The following is a 13,604-nucleotide window of genomic DNA, read 5'->3' as shown; positions in this document are numbered from 1 at the left end:
TTTTTTTTTTTCCCCTAAGTGTGAAGTAGAAGACTTTAAGTTCCTAGATGAGGGGAAAGGACTTTTTGAAATTTGGTTTTGGAACCTTTTCCCGCCACAGCCATGGCACGGAGCTGCGGCGGGAACTGCTATGCTGGAGGTAAGGAGAGCTAACCATTGCCGGCCGCGAAGGCACTTGTCCTTAAGCACCTAGCAAGATCATTACTGTTGACGTGTGCTTCCTGCCTCCTGTGCGAAAAACAAATTTTGCTGAGCGCCTGATGATTTCTGACCGTCTTCACACGGATGGCTCATCAGTCCCAGGAGCTCGGCAAGTCCCACTCATAATTGCCTCTCCCAAATGTGTCCTTCACCCTTTATACCCAGCTCTGTTAATGGCCACTTCAGATCTCCACTTATCTCGGGGCTTAAAGCTTCAGGCACTTTTGACTTCTTGCCACCACATTCAATCTAGTGCCAAGTGCTCTTCATTCACCCCCGCCTTTTCTCTGATGGCTATAGAAGACTGGGGAGAGAGAGAGAGAGAGAGAGAGAGAGAGAGAGAGAGAGAGAGAGAGAGAGAGAGAGAGAGAGAGAGAGAGAGAGGGAGAGAGAGAGAGAGAGAGATTCAAACTGTGAGCAGGATTTAATGGGAGAGAGTCTCTATTGAAAACTTTGATGCCATAGCAGGTTCCATGGTAAAGAATGCACTTGGCCCCTGGATGGAGAGCGTGCTGATATCTCTCCCCCACAAGAACCCTGCAGCTGCTCTTGGGAGCAAATTTTGATTAGCACAGCCACTTCCCTGCTCTTCCTTCTACCTTCCGAGGATCCCATTAGCTCGGCATTCAAAGTTCCCTGGGATTTAACACAAACCGGCCTTTCCCATAGTCTCCATCCTTCTTAAACGTGTATCTTGTCTGTGCCGACTAAGTGATTTTTTTGGATTGATCTTTTAAACTGCTTCTTTCAAACTGTGATTGCTTCCGCAGGTCCTTAACCTACCCGTGAGTCCTCCCCGCACCTCGCAGCTTTTCCACGCGCGCCCTACTGTTCCTTTCCTTGTGATCTTCTGTCCTTCCAAGGCCCTGCAGCTGGACAATCTCATCCCCGCGACTCCTCTAAACTAGCTGCTTGGCTTGTTGAACTGTCAAGGGGAAATGTGGTTCCAGAGACAAATTGTGAGTGCCCAGAGCGATTGTAAACTGTCTGTTTTATCTGCCTGAAGCTGTCATTTCTACCACCACCCCAATACCATTTTATTTAGGCCCAGGTTTAAAGGTCGGGTTTGAATTGTGCACCCTCATCCCAAAGAAAAGGGACCCAGAGCCCATTTTCATAGTCAAGACCCACTTCTTTCTTTCTTTCTTTCTTTCTTTCTTTCTTTCTTTCTTTCTTTCTCTTTTCTTTCTTTCTTTCTTTCTTTCTTCCTTTCTTTCTTTTTACTTTGCCCACTAGTTTAACCATTGCACCACCAGTCTCTTGTGGCTGTGGGAATGTGATCCAAACATTTGTGCTTTTGAGAATGGGTTTCCCTCTGCCAGCTCTTCCCTCTGCTCTTCTCTTTCAACTTCTCCTCTCCGCTTTCCTCCACCCTATAATAAATTATTCCTTGTCCAAACAAAAGAAGCCAGGGGTAAAGGCATATTTCTGTCATCACAGACCTTGGCAGTCTGAGGTGACTGCAAGGGCCAGCCTCTGGGGTTCATGGTGAGGCTGAATTAGTCAGTGTTACATTGAATGGTATTGTAAGAAAAAAGAGGAGGAGAAGGAGGAGGAGGAGGAGGAGGAGGAGGAGGAGGAGGAGGAGGAGGAGGAGGAGGAGGAGGAGGAGGAGGAGGAGGAAGCAGGGGAAGCCAGCAACAAAATAAAAAATAATTAAAGACTGACATGGTGGTGCAGGTGCACTCTTGTAATCCCAACATTTGGGAGGTGAAAGCAGAAGGGTCAAGGAGTTCAAGGTCATCCTCAACTACTCCGTGAGTTCGAGGTCAGCCTGGCCTACTGGCGGCCGTACCTCAAAAGAGAAAAAGAAAAAAGAAAAAAAGTAAAGATAAAAAGAAAACTTCACAGGGTTCGTCTTCAAATCAGCAAGTGGAACCAGACCGTTCCCCCGTTACCGCGGGTTGAAGACTTCCATTTGCTTCCCAGGGTAGCCTTTCCCAGCGAACTTGGCCACCACCTCCCACAGGGCCATGGGGTGGTGGTGGGGCTCTCAGGCCGGGTTTGAGTGACATAACAACTTTCGCCCCCCCTGGCCCGCGTCTTGGTACGGCCCGTCCGGCGGAAGGTGTTCCACCCCCCCTCGCTTTCTCCTCAGGTTGGTTCAGCCCCCGTCTACTCAGGGGTGGTGCTTAGCCGGCGCCAGACCGACCCTCGGCTTCGGAGAGGCAGCGCTGTCCCTCTAGGCGCTCCCTCGGCGGCTTCGGCTCCCTCAGCTTCCTCAGGGAGCGCAGACCCTGGTTTATGCCCCAGCTCTGACCCCGCTAGAGAGATGTCGACCCCGGCCCGGCGGCGCCTAATGAGGGACTTCAAGAGGTAACCCCCCCAACCCCCGGCCGTCATGGAGAAGGCGGCGAGGGGGCTGCCGGCCGGGGCACAGGGCGGATCCCGGAGCCGAGCGGCTCGGGGTGTGGTGATGGGGGGCCGGCGGCGAGTGGCGGTACTGAGGGGAGCCGCTGTGTGTTTCTGAAGGTTACAAGAGGACCCTCCGGCCGGAGTGAGCGGGGCTCCATCAGAGAACAACATAATGGTTTGGAACGCGGTCATTTTTGGGTGAGTCTGCGTCCCGGCCGCTGCTGAGGGCTGAGGGACCGGCGCCGGCCCCCTCGACGAGCGGCGGAGGGGGATGGGGGGAACAGGGGAAGGGAGTCGGGGTTGTTGGGGCCTAGGCGCCTCCCTGGAGCCTCTGCCTCGATTAGCTCCCTTCCCCGCCGCCGCCGGGGGGGGGGAGCATTTGGGGTTCTAGGGGGGCGGGGTGGGGAGTGGTGGCGGCCGAGGCGGCGGCGGCCTGCGTTGCCTCCCGAACCCCGAGCGGAGCGCGAGGTGGCTTTCCGGGGTGCAGCCGGGAGGCAGGGACGCGAGCCCTTGACAGAACCGCCGCCGCCCCCGCCGCCCCGGGAGGAAGGGGAGCCTCTCGGCGGCCACTGACTGGCGCTTGTTTTTCTTTCTCTGTGTTGCAGGCCCGAAGGGACCCCATTTGAGGATGGTAAGAGAGTTTCTCGCCCCACCTTTTAGGAGCCTACCCCGCGGGAGGGGGGAGGGGGGTCCCCTGTCATCAGCAAGCGCTCCCCCCCCCCCCCCGCTTAACGACCCTGCTCTGCTCTGCCTCGCCCCCTCTCCCTGCTAAAAAGGTCTGAGTGGAATCCAGTGTGTGGCGGCTCCAGGCGAGGCTTGTGCTTCCCCGGAACCGCACCGCAACCGTCGGGCCGGTTGAGACCTTCCAACTGGGTAAAAGTCGCTCCGTGAGAGCTGTGCCCCAGCGCGGGGGTTAAGGCGTGCAGGGCGGGAGGTTGGAGCGGCGAGCCTGCCTGCTGAACCCCCACCCAGGTCAGGGAGCATGAAGCCCGTCCACCAGAGACCGTCTGCTCCGGCGTCCGCTCCCTCGCAAGGGCATGGACGGTGCTCAGCCGCGCTTAGTGTGCGCTTTCCAGGGGGCTGAATGGGTGCGGGATCCTCTGAGGCGCAATTACCTGCCTTTTACGCTCTGACATAGGAGGCTCACGGGCCCCGCTACCTTACAGGTGCTCAGAAACGCCTCCTTTCAGTATAATATTGTTCCTTGGTTTTAAATTCATTTACAGATGGGCTTTTCCTTAGGGTCCTCTGGTCGGGAATCTGACAGCAGCTTCAGAAGTGAGGTTTGCCTTATGGTAGGCACCCCTTTGGCCAGCGTCCAGCCTACTTGAATGCTGAGTTTGTAGCAAAAGGTGTATAACTTAAGCAATTTAGGTCTGACTTTTAAGCACACATACTAACTGCCCTTCAAAAACTTTGTTTTTGAATGCTGCCAGGGTGCCCTATGCCTTTCATTCCTGCATCTGGAAGGCAGAGGAGGTAGAGGCAGGTAGATCTCTGTCAATCCGAGACTACTCTAGTTTACATAGACTCAGGCCAGCCAGGGATACATAATGAAACCTTGTCTCAAAAAAGAAAGCAACAAAGAAAATAAGCCTTTCTGTTCGGCACAGTTACAGATTGCTGTGCAGTTGAAATACTATAACAAGTTCTTGAAAACTCTTCACTTACTCCACTCCCATTGGTCATCTCTTGAATGTCTGCCTATACCACAATATCTCAATCAGAATTGACAGTGATAGAGTTTTATAGGCAGACGTGTGTGTGTGTGTGTGTGTGTGTGGTGTTTTGGGTCTTTTATTTTTTTTATTTTTATTTTTTATTTTTTATTTTTTTGGTTTTTTTCAAGACAGGGTTTCTCTGTGGTTTTGGAGCCTGTCCTGGAACTAGCTCTTGTAGAGCAGGCTGGTCTCGAACTCACAGAGATCCGCCTGCCTCTGCCTCCCGAGTGCTGGGATTAAAGGCGTGTGCCACCACTGCCCGGCTGTTTTGGGTCTTTTAAGGTTTAAATCATTTAAAGAATGATTAAAACTATTTGAGTTCATGAAATTCTTTAGTGTTTGGGGTGCTTAATCTTTCTGTAATTTTTTTCCTCAATGACTTATCTTTCTTTAGTAATGCGTGTGTGCACGCGTGCACCCATACACCCTTAAGTTTAAAGGTGACAACAAAAACATTCATTTTTTTCCAAGACTGAGTTTCTCTACATAGTCCTGGCTGTCCTGGAACTCTCTGTAGACCAGGCTGGCCTCGAACTCACAGATCCACCTACCTCTTCCTCCCAAGTGCCGGGGCAAAAGGTATGTACTACCATTGCCTGACCCAATCCATTTCTAAAACTACTTCATATATACGTTGCTGAGTCAGAAAACTTACTGTGAAGTAAGTTAAGATCAGCCATTCTATAATTTGTCTCAAATACTCAGATACCCTTCAAAAACTGTGGCTAGTCAACCAGAATACTTTAGCTTTCTCTCTACCTCACTGACTAGATAACTGCTGTTGCTGTTCCATGCTGCACTAAAAAGAAAGAAATGATGCAGGAGAGAGTGTTTCTAGGGCACACTACTTTGGTGAATTTAATGTAAGGGCTAGCCAGACTTCTCTACTAGACTGGTATTATTTTGTTTGTTTGCTTGTTTTTTTGAGACAGGGTTTCTCTGTGTAACTGGCATCTTGGAACTGTAGACCAGGCTGGCCTCGAACTCACAGAATGCTGGGATCAAATGCTGTGCCACCACCACCTGACTGGTGCTACTTCTTTATATGTAAGCTTTATGCGTAGGCCAGTGGTTCTCAACCTTCCTAATGCTTCGAGCCTTTAATACAGTTAGTTCCTCATGTAGTAGTGACCCCAACCATAAAATTATTTTTATTGCTATTTTGTAACTTTTTGCTACTGTTATGAATTATAATGTAAATATCTGTATTTTCTGATGCTCCCAGGTGACCCCAATGAAAGGGTCATTTGATTCCCTCCAAAATGGGCCATGACCCACAGGTTGAGAACCAGTGGTGTAGTGGGATTTATTTTCATTGCCTCCCTTCATTTTCCTCAGACTATTTTATCCTAGGCACAGCTTATTAATAGCACATCATTTTGCTAGAGGCAGGCTACTTCAAATTTAAAGGGTGCTCCTAATGTTTAAAGTAGTGTAAATTGAAAAGATACTGTGGAATCCATTATCTACCTTGACTGCTGCCTTTGACATTACTGACTCTGTTTTTGATGGTGTACAACTATCTGTAACTTGGCATTGCTGAAAGGAGTTAAGTTAAATGACAGTACCCATCTCTGATTCTGTTGAACACTTTAGTATATATGCATGTTTCTTCTGGTGTTTAGAATTCTGACTGGCGAAAACAAATTCTGATCATTTTTTATTACTCTTTTTTTTTTTTAATATATATTTATTTATTTATTATGTATACAATATTCTGTCTGTGTGTATGCCTGCAGGCCAGAAGAGGGCACCAGACCTCATTACAGATGGTTGTGAGCCACCATGTGGTTGCTGGGAATTGAACTCAGGACCTTTGGAAGAGCAGGCAATGCTCTTAACCTCTGAGCCATCTCTCCAGCCCCATTTTTTATTACTCTTAATTACATTTGGAGACTTTATAACTAGGGAAGAGATTCGATAGATAAGTGACAGCTGATTTTGCTGTGTCCAATGTGTTTTCAAATTAAAAGCCCTCACACAACTTTTGTTTATTCCTTGATAGAGGTTTCTGAATCAGGTCCTAGTTAAAAAGAGGAAATTCTGAGAAAAAGGATTTTTAAAGGCAGTTTGCTTTAGCTTCACATATTTTAAGAAGAGATGAATATGTTCTGGAAAACTTATACTACCAGAATATTGTAAGGAAAACTTTGTTGAAATATCTTTATATATAAGCTAAATACAAAAGTTATGGGATATGTTCTTTATCATGTCCAAAATTATTGAGATAATTGCAGTTGCTTTTTAACGTATATGTGACCTTAAGAATTTGAGTGTGTATATCTTTTTTAAATAGGTATCTCTTTTTTTTGAGATGAGGTTTCTCTATGTAATAGCCTTAGCTGTCCTGGAACTCACTTTGTAGACCAAGTTGGCCTCGAACTCATAGAGATCCACCTATCTCTGCCTCCTGAGTGCTGGGATTAAAGGTGTGCACCACCACTGCCTGACTAAAAGGTATCTCTTAAAGTCCACTAAGAGTAATAAAGAATTTTCTTTTAGTCATCAAAAAGATTTAAGTACATGTAATTTTCCTCCAGGCTCCTAAGTTAGTAGTCAAATGACAAGAAACGAGCAGAAAAGTTTTCTTTGACACTTGCTTTTTTCTTTATTCCCTCCCTCCCTCCCTCTCCCTCCCTCTCCCCCTCTTTCCTTCCATCTTCCCCCTCCCCCATATGTAATTTGTTTTTTTGGTTTGTCTTGTTTGTTGTTTTTTTGAGACAGGGTCTCAAATATATCACCTCAAATTAAATATATGATTGAGGATGACCAGAGGAACCTAAGAAGTTCGTGATTCTCTTGCCTCCCTCTCCCAAGTGCTAGGATTAGAGGTGTTTGTGCCACATAGGCCATCAGGCCTGACTCTTTGAATTTTCAAAAACATTGAATCTGTTATGTAATTCAACCATGTCAGTCTTTATTGTGATATGCTAGACATGTAACACATTTATATATTTTTTTCTGGCCTCCATGTTTATTTGTGTTGGTACTTAAAAATGGTTTGGCCTCTTCAGAAAGATGAAAAAAAATCAGAAAAATCAGTGAAGATTGTGTACAATGATGAGGTCTAATCTTTCATTATGTTGAAGCCTAGCCTTCTGAAGGTGAGCGCTGGTGTGAAATTGTTTAATAGCCTATGATTTTTTTTTTAATTGCCTTAAATTTGTTTAGATCTCATGAATTGCAATTGAGGGTTCCACTGAAGAGGCTCTGCTTATTTAATGTAATTGAAAGGAATGTTGCCTTTTAAATGTATACATTGTGTAAAATTTGGGTAAGTCAATTTATGAATCAAGTAAACATAAATAGGTTGTTTAACTTCTAAAGGTATCTAAAGCTTTTACAAAGATTGGATTCACTGCCTCTTGTTCTTCTTTCAGACCACAGTTAGGCCGAAGGCTCTAGCCAAGGAATTTGAACCGGCTGCATATATAATCAACCTATGAATATATGTGTTTGCTCTGTGACAGGAAATTAGTGCTACTTAATAATTGAATTTACTTATGTGTTTCTGACTGGTAGTAAAGTTCAGAGTTTGGATTTTTCTCTCATTCAGCCAGGTCTAGATATGTGAGGCAGAATTACAGGTAAAGTAATTGTTCATTTATGAAGAACTTTGACTATACACATTTGCTACATTTAAGCCTCACAACAGTGTTGCAGTAGACACTATTAGCCTTCTTTTGCACATGAAAAACTTGAGGTTTAGTCAAATACAACACCAACAATATATGTATAAGTGTTTTATCATATGTCTGTGTAGCATGTGTGTGCCTATTGCCCTTAGAGGCTAGAAAACGACATGGGATATCCTTAGCTTTCATGTGTGTGTTGGGAACCTAGCCCTGAGCTTGTTCTCTTAAACCCATTGTGGTGTTTCTTTCCTGCCTTTGGGTATCACACTTAATGATGGTTTAGTTCAGGGTAGCTGGGGTCTCTGTGTGCTATTTAGCCTGTCCAGTTTCGCTGGGTGGTGGTGGCGCATACCTTTAATCCCAGCACTCCAGGCAGAGGCAGATGAGTCTATGAGTTCAAAGCCAGCCTGGTCTACTTAGGGAGTTCAGGGCAGCTAGGAGACTATACAGAGAGACCCTTTCTCAAACAATAAGAACCTAAAGGAAAATTTATAAGCATGAAGTATGCCTATTCCTTACTGTTTTGTTCCCTTAAGCTTCTTTATATAGTATCTACATATGGCCTTCAAAAAGAAAACAGTTTCCAGAGTGACAGTAGTTGGGGGAATGTACTTTTTTGGGGGGTTTGAGACAGGGTTTCTCTGTAGCTTTGGAGCCTGTGCTGAAACTCGCTCTGTAGACCAGGCTGGCCTCGAACTCACAGATCCACCTGTCTCTGCCTCTCGAGCCCTGAGATTAAAGGCATGCACTACCACCACTCAGCTGGGGAATGTACTTTTGCAATTACATTTTATTTACTTCTATTTTTATGGTGCTGTGAATGTAACCAAGGGCCTGGACTGAGCAAAACAAAATGCTCTTATTGAGCTACACTCTCAGTGTCATATTTCCATTTAGAAAAGCAACTCCTTCCTCCCTTCCTTCCTTCCTTCCTCCCTCCCTCCCTCCCTCCCTCCCTCCCTCCCTCCCTCCCTCCCTCCCTCCCTTCCTTCCTTCCTTCCTTCCTTCCTTCCTTCCTTCCTTCCCTCCCTCCCTCCCTCCCTCCCTCCCTCCCTCCCTCCCTCCCTCCCTCCCTCCCTCCCTCCTTCCCTCCCTCCCCTCCCTCCCTCCCGTGTATGAGGACTTTGTAGCATTTTTCTTTTTAAATTTAGTTTTTGTATGGTTGTGGGTACACATGTGGAAATCACAGGACAACTTGGTAGAAGTCACTTCTCTCACCTCATGCATTCTGGTAATCAAACACAAGTTGTCAGGCTTAGTGGCAAATGCCATTACCTATTTAGCCATCTTGCCAAGCCCCCATATTGTATTTTAAATTATTCTAGAATTTTGTGACACATTCATAGCAAGATCAGGTTGGTAGTAGAAAATCAAATTTTTGATATTGTTATGTGTCAGATATAGCAGTAGAAAGATAGTATTCTTTTTTCTTAAGTAGGAAGATAGTATTCTTTTTTCTTAAGTAGGAATAAACCTATTAATGACAAATCAACAGGAAATAAATTGCTAGTTCTAAAGGAATTAGTTAAGTTATACTCTAAAGTGTAGGCTACTTTTGTTATTCTCTCCACTAGTGTGAATGATTGCATTGATATTTTAGTGGAGTATTTTGAGTCAAACGTGAGGGTTTTGATAGGCACTGCAAAGTTTGTTCTGACTTAAATTCAATTAAATTTTCATTATAATCATTATTACATGAAAAGAAACCAATGAACATTTTTCTCTGTGTTCCATTTTATTTGTTAATTATGGATTTGCATTTCTAGCAATGCTTTTAGAACCTTTTTGTCCTAGTATACTGGGGACTACTAGAGAAATTTAAGGTAATGCCTGATTGCCATAGGCCTTTGAGGCTTTGCAGGGGTACTGGAGGTTAAAACTAGGGCCCCCTATATAATAGGCAAGTGCTCTCGTACTAAACTGTATCTCTAGTCCTAAGTTCTTTTTAGTCTAAAGGAGGAAGGTCAAATTTGGGGCTCAGTACCTTATCATTTGAAGGATATGTTCAAAGTGACTATCATACAGCAAACAGCAATTTTGTTTATGGTGACTGTCTTTTAATTTTGGAGAATAATGGGAAAATAGCTAAAATACCTTTCAGTGGTGGTTCTTAGAATAGTTCCTTGAGATGTGTTTCTTAACTAGTCTCTTCTCTATACTATATCCCGTCCTTATGTTATTTCACTTAATGATTAAAAATATTCAGAAAGCATTAAAAACAAAGTACATGTGAAAAAAGTGATAAGATTTCCTATTTCCCCTTTTTTAACTACAGGAACATTTAAACTTACAATTGAATTTACTGAAGAATATCCGAATAAGCCACCTACTGTTAGATTTGTCTCTAAGATGTTCCATCCTAATGGCAAGTATTTTATTTTATTCATTTTTTTTTTGAGACAGGGTTTCACTGTGTAGCCCTGGCTGTCCTGGAACTCGCTGTGTAGACCAGGCTAGCCTCAAACTCACAGAGATCCACCTGCCTCTGCTTCCTAAGTGATGGGATTAAAGATGTACGCTACCAGTGCCTGTTTTTTTGTTTTGTTGTTTTGTTTTTTATGGCAAATATTTTAAACATGTTCTTGTAAGGTCCTACAATGCTTTTTACGGTGGTAATTCCAAATGCTGTTGCTTATGTGAAGTACAAGTATTTTGCTTAGGTATCTTCCTGTCTCTGGAAATTGGAATTCATGTTCTTTTACTGTATTGATCTATAGTCCTAGAAATGTAAGAGGATGGTACCATCCTTTGCTTGGAGACTTAACAGTCTGCTGGCTTTATAATCTTTGTTATTTATTTACTAAACAAAAATAAGAATGCTTTGGGGGGGGTGTCCTGTTTAATGACAGGCCAAATTAGGGTAACCGTGTATTTTGTAATTCTCTTCACTAGCACTCAGAAAGGTATTTTTCAACTTCAGGTGCAAATCAGAATTACCATGAAACATTTTCAATACTCAGACCCACCAAACACCGGATTCTGTTAAAAGATCTGGCACTGTTTGTTGGAAAAGTGCTGGTACTAGTCTACAAGATTGTCTTTTACTTTTTTCTAATATTTTTTCATGGTGTTAAGACTTTTATCTTTATGCCAAAATAAAACTTTGTGAATGTTAAGCTGTTACAAATAGGATATATAATTTTCAGATTTGATGGGCTGAATTTCCCACAATTCTATGGAAAGATAACCTGCTAGAAAATGTGTGTGACATTCTTCAGAATAGGCACTGCCCTCCAGTTTTATAGCATGTTATTTTCTGATTACCTTATTTCCCTAGTAATGATTATGACACCATTTTAGACAGTTAACTAGGAAACTTAAACTTCAAAAGCATTCTTGTGCATTTTTGTCTTGAATATGCTTAAACTTTAGTAGTCTTATCTTTAACATACCTACTTCTGTGTTCTTAGTCTACGCAGATGGTAGTATATGTCTGGATATACTTCAGAACCGTTGGAGTCCAACTTATGATGTGTCTTCCATTTTAACATCCATACAGGTGATTTTGTTTCCTTTAATGTGATTACAGTCTTTGATGCTTTTACATTAGTGATTATTTTGACTTTTTAAATTTTGGGATCAAGTTTATTGTATAAGGGAGCAGACCATTAAAATACAAGTCATCAGGAAATATGTGTATGTGCACGTGTATTTGCCTGAACTAGTTGCAGTTACTTTTAGTATGTGGAAGATGGAAGAATTAACTATTATTTGGGACAGCAGTACTGTCATTGATAAAATAGCTGTTCTCAACAACTTCTTTGTCTTGTTGCATTAGGGAACTGATATTTCTCTTTTCTCTGTAGTCTCTATTGGATGAACCTAATCCCAATAGTCCAGCCAACAGCCAGGCTGCCCAGCTGTACCAGGAGAACAAGCGGGAATATGAAAAGCGTGTTTCTGCAATAGTAGAACAAAGCTGGCGTGACTGTTGACTCAGGGTAGAACGAAGAGGCTGGCCATAAGAAAAATGTATATTGATGAATTCATCTGCTTCCTATTCCTAATTCATTACATTTACTTTATTAAAAACAAAATAGCTGTTGTGCTGTTTCTGTCTTCCCTTGCCAAGTTTTTCTTCCCCTTTCTGTCCTCCTGTGGAGCATCAGAGATTCCATTTGAAGTTCAATGTACTGTACCTGGGTTACTTGCAAACATTACTACTGCATATGTCCCTTTGTTGTATCTCATTTCCAACCTCCAGCCTCCAAGCAGTTATCAGGTTACTGTACTTTTTATACTAAGCTTTTAAGAGAAACTGTTGTGTATACCCGTGACCAGGATGTTATTTGTAACTAAATGATTGCTGCTGTGTTTCATCCTGGCCAGTTTTTCCTTTGTGTTCAATTTGGCAAAGAATGTATTTAGGATATGACCTAAAGAAAACAGGAATGCATCCATGTAAACATCTTAAAGGGGAAGGAAAACGGAAAGATTCTATACTCATTTGTAAAGCAATATGAATTACAAGATGGCACTTATTGGTAGCAAGGACTAAAGGACCTAGCTAACAAATGGAAGCAACTTTAATAACTGACATAGTCCACTTTTTGTAAGATAATCATTGTGCAAATGCATTATGTTTCAGAATCCAGGCCTTTGGAGCTTTGTGCTTTTTAAAGAGATGTGAGAACAGGACTAGAAGCTATTGTTTTTTAAGTTAGGAACCAGAAGATCCTCAAATCTTTTTAAAGGAACAGTATTGCCCTAAATAAACTTTTCTTTTTATGACTCAAGGAAGTGAGCCTATCTCTTGCAAACTTTTCTCATTTAAATCCTGAGTTATTGCTGCATGCTTTCAGTGTTTTGAGAACCTTATTGCCCATATCTGCAATTTTCCTTTGGATATCTACACTTTTAAATATACAGTATGGGGCAAGGCTTGTAAATGTTTTGTCTAATATATTTTAATTGTTAATCTTTTATGCATTTATAGCACTTCTAACTTTGCACAAGTAACCCATGTAAAAACTGTACATTTTCAAAAGTTGTAAATAAAAAATAACCTTAAAATTTAGTTCACACTTTTATTAACTTTTTTTAGGGATTTCCTATCTACTTATCTTCCCTTTTTTTTTTTTTTTTTTTTTTTTTTTGGTTTTTCGAGACAGGGTTTCTCTGTGGTTTTGGAGCCTGTCCTGGAACTAGCTCTTGTAGACCAGGCTGGTCTCGAACTCACAGAGATTCACCTGCCTCTGCCTCCCGAGTGCTGGGATTAAAGGCGTGCGCCACCACGGCCCGGCCTTATCTTCCCTTTTAAAAATAAGTACAACAAAAGCAAAATGCTTTCTGGAAATAGACAGCCAGTACTGTTAGCAAACCTTTTTTTAACTTTTCAGTCACAGAGTTAATGCTTTTCAAACATTTTAACATAAATTCAGTGTACATTGTAGGCAATGAACAAAGAATGAAATTATGATAGGTTTTCTTACTAGTATGCTCAGTGACTAAGCTCTAACTTGTTTAGCTTGACAATCCACCTCTTAAAAATCCTCTAGTTTAGTGGGACATGTTTATAATAGGCCTAATTCCAGCATCTGGGAGGCAGAGGCAGATGGATCTCTTGACTTTGAAGGCAACTTGGTGTATAGAGCAAGTTTCAGGCGAGGCAGTTACATAATGAGACTCCACCTCAAAGGAAAATAATAGGGAGGTAGGGGACAGATGGAGAGACAGCTCAGTTAAGAATGCT

At 42.9% G+C, this 13,604-nt stretch overlaps 1 protein-coding gene across 1 annotated transcript; it reads left to right on the top strand.

Annotated features, from left to right (window-relative positions):
- The first annotated feature begins 2,308 nt into the window (after positions 1-2,308).
- Positions 2,309-12,923, top strand: Ube2a (ubiquitin conjugating enzyme E2 A). Its single transcript, XM_057758976.1, has 6 exons — positions 2,309-2,517; positions 2,674-2,754; positions 3,162-3,187; positions 10,188-10,277; positions 11,323-11,411; positions 11,719-12,923. The coding sequence occupies exons 1-6, from the start codon at positions 2,474-2,476 to the stop codon at positions 11,845-11,847; spliced, it is 459 nt and encodes a 152-aa protein (XP_057614959.1). The 5' UTR covers positions 2,309-2,473; the 3' UTR covers positions 11,848-12,923.
- The last annotated feature ends 681 nt before the right edge of the window (positions 12,924-13,604 follow it).

Source organism: Chionomys nivalis, chromosome X, assembly GCF_950005125.1.
Source record: "Chionomys nivalis chromosome X, mChiNiv1.1, whole genome shotgun sequence".
In the NCBI taxonomy this organism is placed as follows: Eukaryota; Metazoa; Chordata; class Mammalia; order Rodentia; family Cricetidae; genus Chionomys; species Chionomys nivalis.
This window is presented reverse-complemented; position numbering and strand designations above follow the sequence as displayed.